Raw genomic sequence first — 11026 nt, forward strand, 5'->3', positions numbered from 1 at the left:
GGCTGCGGTATATCGTCTCAAAGCACATTGTTTAAGCTGCCGTGTAAAAGTAGCTTAGATGTTTAGAGGGTAGGAGATGGTTGGCTTCTGTTCTAATTCAGCATTCAAAAAACTGACTTTTGTGCACATGCACGTTCAAATAACAATAGTCCAATTGCATAGGCTAACAATAAAAATAAAAATCAATTATTAGGCTATCAGTATTATCGGCCAGTGGCCTATATAATATTCTTTACTACAGGTTTTAATTTGGACATGAATTATTACTTAATATTAATTTCTTGATAATGGCTTAATTATCTGTTTGATTTTCTTTAGACTTCTTACATTGTAATCTTCAACTGTAAATGCAGTTTTGGCAATACAACTTAACATTAAGATTTATTATTTATTTATTTATTATTAATTTACTGTGCAAAGAGGTTTCGGGGCAGGTGTGATCAGTGTAATCAATAATCAATATGGTCTGTGGTTTGACAGTCATCTTTTATTCAGTCACAACACATTCATTCATTCGTTCATTCACTTGCTCTCTTGTTTGTGTGATTTGTATTTGGTCGCACAGTGGTAGGATATTTGAAAATCCTGCCTCCGTCTCCATCATGATGAAGAGCTCCACTGTCCCGCCGCTGTCTATTTAAGCACCTTGGAGAACTCCGCTCCGCAGCACAGCGCACCGCAGAGGCTGAATCGGGACTGTGCGTAAACTACGTCAAATCCGTACGGAGGCTTCACTGGCAGCGCCGCCTTGTCTTCACCCTTTGTTGGTGATTTTTGCCTGACTCTTAACTTCTTCAGCTTTTGCCTGCATTGCCTTATAGCTATAGGACTAGAGTCCCCTCTCCTCGCTGCCAGGATATCAGAGGTGTTGTGGAGACTGCAGGGGAGATTTAGAGTGATGCTGTGTGGTTCATAGCTCTTCATCCCTTCGCCGGGTAAGATGACAACACCGTGTCTTGCGTATTTCTTGCACCTTTTTCTACACTGAGCCTGTCTTTCTCAGAGGTACCTGTTAGCTTGGTAGCGCTGTGCCGTAACAAGATACGCATGTTGTTATTATATCTCCATGCTGTAGATCGGGTTTCTCTGGATTGGCCGAGGCAAATGCCATTCAGTACACTCTCCCTGTCCGCATGGTATAAACAGCATGGCCACCGCACATTCCAGTGGGTCTAAATATATCTATTAAGGCCACAGGAGGGGGAGGACTGGTGCATGGTGGGGGTTTATCCTGGGACATTTCACTGCCGTGGTGTACTCGCACCACTTGAATTATCTTCCGGAGATTGACAATCGGTTATTGCACCCACAGAGGCGAACTTGGCCCTATCCAAACATGCCCTCGAGTTACAATGTGAGATCCAGGGCGCGGGAGAGAAACAGTGTCCTGAGCAGACCTGAGTTCATGTCCTTGAATCATCAGCCCCTCCGCGGCGGCAGCGGCAGCAGCAGTGGCAGCGGCGGCGGCGGCGGCGGCGGCGGTGGCCCCTCTGAAAGCCGAGGCAGCGCGAGGCGACCGGGTCAAAACAAGCACCAAACAAGCCAGCAGAGTGAAGAACCTACCGACAGTGGCAGCAAGGACAGGAGAGAGCCCAGCAGAATGCCAGAGGAAGACTGTATGCAGCTGAACCCTTCATTCAAGGGGATAGCAATGAATTCCCTCCTCGCCATTGACATCTGTCTGTCCAAGCGCATGGGGGTGTGCGCCTACACGTCGTCCCCCTGGGGAGGCTGCCGCTCCATGGTCACCCTGTTAGCGCTCACAGGGCACGGCATCACGTGGATCATTGGCACTATCCTGTGTCTCACAAGGAGTAACACTCTGGCTGGACAAGAGGTCCTGGTCAACCTGCTGCTTGGTAAATGCCACATCACACTCACCAGCCTGTCCAAAACATGCAGTTCATCCATAAAGTGCACCTCATGCGCCATGGCTGTATGAACAAGTTTACACCAAGAACCAAACCACTAGAATGACCTGCACCCACAATCTTCCTTTTACTTGTGCCCACTTTAATTCTCACCTGGGGAATGGGTCAGCTGTGCCAGTCATGCAAAATAGTCCAACCATACAATCACATTTCCAAAGAATATACTAGTTTAATATAAGCGTTTACTTAACTTCTAAATGTGTGTGAACAACACTTTCTGTTTCTTTTTAAGTGTCCCACACAGTCTAATGCAATCCAGTGCAGTAGCCCCACAATAAGTACCTTTCAATCGACATCATCTCATGAAACTTTTGTTTAATTGTTGTGGTTTTTAGTGTGAGGTACATACTACTGCATATGATGCAGCCATACAATACAATCTAATACAGCCACACACAAAGTATTGCTGCGGAATTACAGCAATTGACCAAAGTTGTGTTTTGCATCACTTTTTTGAGTTGCATCACACAATGGTTGATGTGCTTTATAGTTTTAACTGCAAAACAAGCTGCCTTTGATCAATGCTCATTCAGAAGCGAACGGATTCTCAAACATTTCAAGGCCCGCCAAATATATTGAGACATTAAGCTTGTTAACTGCCCATGTTTGAGAAGGTTTTGTCCTGCGGGTCCATACATAAAAAGACCCTTGTTGTTTTTGATCCAGTATTGAATTGTTGCTCTGTCTCTGTTGGTGGTAATAACAGCGTGAAGAAGTAGAACAACAAATTTTATTTCAATATATTTCTGCAGCAAATAGCAGATGACACGAAATTGAATTTTTCACAATGACTGGGGAACGTGTGTGTGTGCGTGCGTGCGTGCGTGCGCACACGGGTGCACGCAGCCAAGTGCACATACCCACACACACCCACACACGCAGAGTCTTGACCCCCATACAGATTATTGACCAAAAAGCAGTACAAATCCCCTGCCTGTGGCAACATTGAGCTCTGATTGGAAGCCAGTAAATCTCTGGATTTGGGACACACTTGCTTTGTGTTTGGAACATTGTTCAACCCCAAATGCTTGTTCATTATGCGTTGGTCCAGGATAATTTTAGTCTATCGAGGTCTGTCAGGAGAAAATCTACGAACATACTTAACCATGGGTGGGGAATTAATATTTATTGCTTCTGATTTGTTTTCCTGTAGACTGGTCTGTCAGGATTGGTTAAATTCAGCCTACAGTTAAGCCCATATGAACTGTGCAGTGCAGAAATATTTCCCATATAGTGTTTAGAAAACAGTGTAGCCACACAATAACTGGGACTATCTATAGGACAACTGGACGTGTCAGAGGATCCAAAAGCAGACCTTGACTGTGCAGAGGATGTTCCCACCCTTATCAGCTGCAGTGTAGTCCGACTGGGGTGTTTTCTGCTTTCTTTCTCTGTATGACTTAAATTCCTTCAGTGACCTAATTACTCCACTTCTCAAAGAGTTTGTGTTTGCTTATAATAATGCAACTCCATTTGAAGAGTAGAAGAGTTATAAACAACTGCTGTGGATGATTCAGGCATGAAAATGGTGCTAAAGTGTCAAGGTTCTTTTTGCACTGATTAATCAACCTATGCGTTAAAGAGGCCCTTAAAGTAACTTAACATATATCAGCAATGACAGAGCAGTTTACTTACACTGAAAGTCTTTATGGCTTATACTGTACTTTCAGTTTTAGTATCTTCGAGTGTGAGAGTGAGCTGATTGCTAACGCAGTCTTTTAATGCATATAACATCAGATTTGTCCTTAAAATTTAGGGTTCAGAGTCACTTCTTTATAAAAATTATGCTGTTATTTCATTTTTATTTAATTCATGTTTTTTTTAAGGACAGCAGGCATTAATCAACATCTCTGTAAATGTGCCAGTTGGCAAATTTTCAGCTGCAGTCCTTTGGCAAGATGTTCTGAAACCAGTGAAGGGATAGTTCAAAATTACAGAGGACACAAGAGAGGAAGACCAGAAAGAACAAGAGCAACAAATTACGCATTCTCAAGACAGTGCATAAGCCATTCATATTTACAGATTTGCATGGGGAGGAGGCAGATGTGACTGCAACAATATCAATAACATTGCTGTTGCTGTTGTGCGAGGATAAATGAGGCAGAGTTTGGTGTGCTCTGAATGCCCAGCTCCCTGTGCTATAGTTGAGGCCTGCATGGATAGTGACAATAACAAACAGGCATGATTAGGCCATGCACACACAGCTGTTGTCTTTCATTAATTTTTCATTAAGCTTTGTGGAGCAGATAGCTCTGTATTTAGCATTATATTTCAAATGGCTAACCAGCATGCACTTCATTGCCTTGGTTTGGCTGCAAGATTATTCATTCATTCATTCATTCATTCATTCATTCATTCATTAAAGCAGCTCTGATCAATATTTTTATGTTAGAAATAGATCATGTGACCACTTGTATGTGAAAGGAGTCACTCATAGGGTTTTTTTACTCATTTTCTGGCCCACAACATTACTGTTCTTGGTCTCTGTCACTGTTCTTATCAGCGTCGCTTTTTGCCACAGCAGGCAGCCTTTTTCAGAAGAAATCCTCGAAAACCTCAGTGTTTGGTACCTGCCCAGCATAAATGGCAAACAATTTAAATTTGTGACTAGTTTGTGAACATCATGGAGCTCAAGAGCCAGATATTTTGCTCAATTCATAACCTCTGAATTGCCATTGTAACTAGACAAGTGTGCAGTACCTTAGTTTGAGGTAGAAAATGTTTTGCGTGAACTGATGAGAAATCACACATCCTGACAAGGGAATTTAAAATACCTGAATCATCTCTGCAGTGTTGAAATCATTACTAAAAGTAAATTAGAACAGCAGCAAAAGTAGAAAAGGTCGGAGATGGACTGCCAACCTCCAACCTTCCAATCACAGCCTCCTTTAAAATGACCTTTGCTTATCACCAATGCGCTCTGCCCTGATATGGCTGTAGCCTATGCTCATTATTTTACTCCATATATGACTGTACATCTGGCACCAATTGTCTGCAGGTTCATCCAGTGAACTTTTTTTCTGCAAATGATTTGCAGGCCACAGTGAGTCCATCAGAATCAGTGACAGACTAAGCTGTATCATTCTTGCTGCAGTGGGAAAGAAGAAACTGATCAGGCAAAGCATTAAGCATTGTGCTAGTATTCCATCATAGCTTGGTACTGAGAAACACAATGGCCATTGTGTCATTTCTTCACAATGCTAGTTGATTTGTGGCAGCCTGATCAGTTTTCTGCCCTAACCTGTTGCTCTTCTTGGAGTTTCCTTTCGCAATTTAGCAGATTCCCCTTGAACAGTGGATCTGAGTTCAGCACTGAGGATCTGACTTAGTGGGGGAGAGTGACTGCTCAAAACTAACTGTTGTTATTGTGTGATCAATAACTCTGTGCTGGCTGACTGGGGGCTGACTTCAAATGTGTTATCACACTGTGATGACTACAGTTGTGCTGTCTGTCCTGAAAACAGCTGCTAAAAAAATAATCCCCACATTCTTGGAGACTTTGGTCATTTGATGTGTTGATACCAAACAAACCTACCAAGACAAACTGATTCATCACTGTTGCTTCAGTCAGCTGGAGTCAGCTGGGCACCACAGACAGGCTCGCCCTTACAGCTGATAATATGATATGTCATTGCCTGGCTCACCTTGTGCCTCCCCTAAGTAATTTCAAAAAGTCGCCTGCCACAGGGCACCATGGGACTGCACCAGCCTCATTATGTTATTACTTTTTATGGGCCTGCCCACCTCTCCTTTGTTCCACAGTCTCTTCCTTTAGTATTTGAATTTTTTTTTTTTCCCACTGACCATGAAAATGATAGCACCTCACTAGCCTGCCTTTAAGGAGCTGTAATGGAATTTAAAATAATGGTCCCTTTAGGACGGCAAGTGGGCAAGTGGAATGAGAAGTAGGGCAGCATAACCAATATGTCAGAGAAACTGACATTATTTAGTGCAGGGTTGGTTGAGTGTGTGTGAAGATGGCAGACTTGAACAGAAGTTAAAGATGGCGATGGTAGGGGTATTTTTGGGAGTGCTATGGAGCTATAAAAGGCATCTGCAAATGTCTGGTATGTGCACTCAAAGCAAATCTTACTCAGTATTGTATGCCTTATCAGTTATTCTTGGTCACCAAGATATCATTTGACATATAAGTGCTATAGTTTTTCTCTGCTCTGTTTGAAGACTCTCAACATTATATAAGAAGTCCTGATAAAACCACACTGTTCCACCGTGACAATTTGCTCATTATCTGTATTTTGGTCTTATCACTATTGATCTGTTCTGTAGAGTCTACAGCCATGCTAGCAGCTCTGTGAGACTGTACTCAACCAAAAGGTGCTTTGAGGGAAATGCTAACACAAATGTTAACATCATGTGTGTACCAAATGTCATAACAGTGCATCCATTAGTTGTTGTGATATATCACTCAAAACCACAAATGTGAACCTCATGGCAGTGCTACAGGGACAGTCAGGACATCACCAATGTCAGAGGGATACATCATCTTGGAACCATGAATATCTATTCAAAATATTGTGGCAAACCATCCAAGAGTTGTTGAGATATTTTAGTCTGGACCAAAGTGTTGGACTGACCAAACGACAGCCCAACATTGCCATACGTTGCTGTTAGCATGGCTTAAAAAAACCTACCAGTGGAGTAGTGCAAGGATATGTTGATAAGTTCTTCAAGTCCAAAGTACAGAGTGGTACAGTTGCTCTGTTGTAGAGATTTCACTGCCCCCATGAAAGTTTATATGCTAAAAGAAAAAAACTTAAAATGAGGCAATCTGAGGAGTAATAAATCACTTGTGGGTTTAACTGCCCACAACTCAAGTTTTGAGCTGGCCATAACTTTTGAAGAGCCACTAATCAAAAAAACAACAATTTAAAACAAAATTAGGACATGTGGTCATGGAGAAGACTAGAAAAAAAAAATAGTTATTGGTGCATAACTATGCTTTGTCCAGTGGTGGAAAGAAACTGTATGTACATTTACTGAAATACTGTATTGTACAATACAACAAAGTACAATTTTTAGGTGCCTGTACTTGACTTGAGTGTTTCACTTCACTTAATTTCACTCTTCTACTCTACTACATTTCTGTTGAATATTACACTTTTTACTCCCCTACTTTCAGATAAAGATTTTATATTAAAAAATGGAAAAGCTTATAAAATATGATGCATTTCCATGGATTAAACCAGTGGTTTCAATCCTTTTTAAATATCAAATAAATTGACCTACTTGGGGTCCACTGTCCCATTTCAGACGTCTATGAATTGTTAGCAGTTAGCAGTGTAATGAAGTATTTTTATGATGTTGTATTGGTACTTCTACTTAAGTATCTTAATACTCCTCCCATTATAGCATCTCAACACAAGTTCTTAGTCTTCATTATCTAACTCAGTTTTTCTGTGACAGCGCTCATCCTTGACGTCATGACCGTGGCTGGAGTCCAGAGACTGGTGAAGCGCAAAGGACCCTGGGAGATGACACCGGGATTCATGGACTGCGTCGCCATGGACTTCTACTCCTTCCCTGCCGCTCACGCCAGCCGAGCCGCCATGGTCTCCAAGTTCCTGCTGTCCCACCTGGTCCTGGCTGTGCCGCTACGCATCCTGTTGGTGCTGTGGGCCTTTCTGGTGGGCATGTCACGGGTGCTGCTGGGGAAACACCACCTAACTGATATGGTGTGTGGCTTTGCACTGGGCATGTTCCACTTTAGTTTGATGGAGACTGTGTGGCTCTCCTCAAGCACCTGCCAGACTCTTATTTCCATAAGCACACTCAGCTGGAGCCCCTTTTTCTGAGCTCCTGGTGTAAGGCTATGCTAGCACACAAGGCTTACTTAATACATGAACACAACAATGTCAAGGACTTAGGTAGGTAGGTAAGTTATTTTTCCAAGGGTTTTGAAGTTCTTATTGCAAAAAGAGAAGCATTAATATCTTGATGCAGATGCTGGCTTGCATGTAACACCCAAGACAAGCAGGTCATAAGACCTTACAAGGCCTTTACAATGCTTCACAAATCCTTGTATCTTCAGTCAGATCTACTCACACACACCCCTACTGCTCCTTCATAACAAAGGGAAAAATAAGACAAATGTAAACTGGCAACAATTTGGTAGAAATGTACATGCAGGATTAAGGTTTTTGATTTTTTTAAAGATTTTTTTCTTCGTTTTAGATTTTTGATTCTCATACAGTTTGAAAGCCGGTATGATTCATCCATAACTGAACTTTCGATTTAATAAATTCTGTCTTGAGTTTGTGTGCCTCCTTCTCTTTACCATCTTACTTCCTTTTACATCTACTCTGTTACCTCTTCCTTTTTTCTCCATTTTTTTTTTTGTAAATGTTTTGCTTTTATATTGGATTAGTAAAATACTTAAACCATGTTGAACACTGAATAGAGTTTGGTGTAAGACTGTAATATTGGATGTGACACTAAAATAGGTGATTGTTGTTTGGATATTCCGCATTGTTCCTAATTGGCATGAAGATAATGTTTGCGTATTTCTGATCTTTTTACTGTATGTTTATCAAATATGAACTTATTTTTGTGTAAAACAAATGTCACACTTGCACAGAATTTGATATTTTTCTTACAGGTTCAAATATGATTTCCTTCAACGTGCCATTTACAGTCTGCTGTAATGAGCTGAGATCTTTTCTTATTGCTCCTCAGCTCTTTCATTTCAGGCTGCTGCCTAACAGATGATTATGGTTTGTCTGTGATCCTGATTCTATGCCCCAATAAACAACTGAAGCCTGCAAAGCAAAAATATCTGTTTGAAGTATCAGTTTTTAAGAATTCATGCCTTTATTTTCTGAATGTGTTTTTTATGGATATTTGAATGAAATTTGATTTTTTCTTTTTCCTTTGTGGCAAACATATTTCAGTGCATTTGGTTTGGTGTGTAAATACTGTTTTATGTACATTAGTTTAGTTTGTTCTATATTTCATGTTTTTACTTTGTTTTTCCATCTTATTAATAAAATGAGGTGGACTGTCAGTAGAATGTGGATGCCTTGTATTTTAAATTGAAATCTGGAAACCGTCTGCCAACCAGGATGAGGGAAACACTGTTTAACATAAATTGATGAATGATGTTTACAAATCAGCCAAAAGAAGTTTAAGTGCCTAATTATAAGGCAGCTTTCCACAATAAATTGGTGTAATTGCTTCAAACATCACATGGACTGTAAGGTATCACACGGTGCACAACATGGTCAGGAAAAGAAGTGTGGTCTTTCGAAACCTCACATTTTCATTATGATCTTTCCAAAAGGCTCCAACTGGTATCCATTTGACATTCGACTTCTCTCACTTTCTTCAGGTTATCATTTTGAATGTTTGGCCGTTCTCAGCCTAAATTAAAGTTTATAAATGCGTTCTACTTATTTCACAGAAAAAGAATGCACTTCACATGGAGCATCAATCTAAAAAAAAATGTGGACATCCACTATTACATCTTGGCAGTTCTAGTACAACTACTCTACAAGAGTGCTCTTCACTATGCAGAGTTCACTTGACATAACGCTTCAGTGGTTGGTTATCAACAGATATTGTTTCAGATTTTTCCATATGGTTGCCTAGTAACTGAATTACTACGATTTTTAGATCAAGTTGTTTATCTGACTGAGATTTGATCCAGGCAGCAAAAACATTCATGTACTAGTGCAACAGTATTTCTGACTATCATTAAGGCTGTGAGTCTTCACAGCTTTTGACACTGCTTTCCTGTCACACTACTCTTGCCACAGGCACTCTGACAGGAAACGACACCGATGCAATGGCGTGTGCTCTGAAACAGTTCAAATAGCAGGAACAGAAACTGCTTTGAAAATACTCTGGCAGAGAGAGTCAGACGGTAAGACTTTAAATATCTTTTGCTGAATTTTCAGCTGTCAGAGATTCTTACACGTTCCCAGGTTGTGTGTGCACAGTCAGCTATCAGAGTAAGTTGGCAAAATGTCTGGGGAATATTTGCACCATATTCCTCCATCTTCATTTTTGAAAGCTTTTTTTAATCGAGCAGTGCAGAGTAGCAGAGATAGAAACAGTGAGGAGTGCAGACATGACAGGCACATGTTCCCTAATAGGAACCATTTTCTTTTTGCAAATGAAGATACACACTGACATACAGTATCTTGAACATCAAACATCATTACCTTCAAGAACAAATGGATTGTTTTCAGGGACATTTACAAAAATAGAATGACAGTTATTAAGCTGCAGTAGTCTAACCTGACACCATTATTGGACTTTTTCTTTGTGTTTTCTCAAGGTGAAATAAAAGTTGAAGTCAAACAGCTTTCCTCACTCTGAGGCTCTGTGCTTTTATTCTGACCAAGATTATTTGCTTTCTAGCGGAATACAAGCGACATCACAGTTTGTTACAAGATCCAGGTTTGTTTGAATTCTGCACCAATATCAAGGCCTCTACAAGCCTGCGAAACATGTACCCAAAATATCCCTGTGAGTAAGTGCTGATAGTGCTGGAAGGCTTGTTTCCACATGCACTGAATCAACAGACACCACACTCCCTACTGTTATGTCTTTATGCCCTGTTTGTGTCATGCTCTTGGTTAAATATAAAATAGATGAGAGGTAACATTAGACATCACAACTTTACAGGTGCCACTGATCTCTGTCTATGCTGTAAGGGTGTAGCTCTGTGCGTGTTGTAATGCCAAACAGCTATTCTGGTGATTGTCACACATTTGCATTTTCCTTCATCAGGATGAAAAAAAAACAAAACAACTGCTATCTAAAAGATTAGCCCTGGAAGCACTGCAGGCTTATAAACTGTATTTGCCACTCGTCTGCAAAATGGCTGCATTAAAATGAAATTAACTGCTTTAATAAACATTTACGCTGCTTACACATTTATTTACATGATAATTCATTATTCTTTTTTGTCCATGGTTTAAATCTATATCTTTACAGCCATCCTGCTGTGAGATCCAGTATCTGCAGCCTTTGAGAGGATGGCTGAGGAAGGGTTAGACGAGGGCTCCCTCTAGAGGAATCTGCTTTATTACACGTCAGTGTTCCTGGAACCAGTCTTGACTGATGTCATCATG

At 40.8% G+C, this 11026-nt stretch overlaps 1 protein-coding gene across 2 annotated transcripts; it reads left to right on the forward strand.

Moving 5' to 3' along the window:
• Window positions 1-674: 674 nt before the first annotated feature.
• Window positions 675-8871, forward strand: LOC111238504 (inactive phospholipid phosphatase 7-like). Of its 2 annotated transcripts, XM_022768055.1 has the most exons (3): window positions 675-935; window positions 1076-1859; window positions 7356-8871. In XM_022768055.1, exons 2-3 carry the CDS (start codon window positions 1337-1339, stop codon window positions 7742-7744), a joined length of 912 nt encoding a protein of 303 aa, XP_022623776.1. In that variant the 5' UTR covers window positions 675-935; window positions 1076-1336; the 3' UTR covers window positions 7745-8871. The 2 variants fall into 2 exon arrangements, with proteins under 2 accessions (XP_022623776.1, XP_022623775.1); XM_022768054.1 differs by having other exon boundaries at window positions 675-1859.
• The last annotated feature ends 2155 nt before the right edge of the window (window positions 8872-11026 follow it).

The sequence above is a fragment of the Seriola dumerili genome, unplaced genomic scaffold, assembly GCF_002260705.1.
Source record: "Seriola dumerili isolate Sdu_G_001 unplaced genomic scaffold, Sdu_1.0 BDQW01001389.1, whole genome shotgun sequence".
Lineage (NCBI taxonomy): Eukaryota > Metazoa > Chordata > Actinopteri > Carangiformes > Carangidae > Seriola > Seriola dumerili.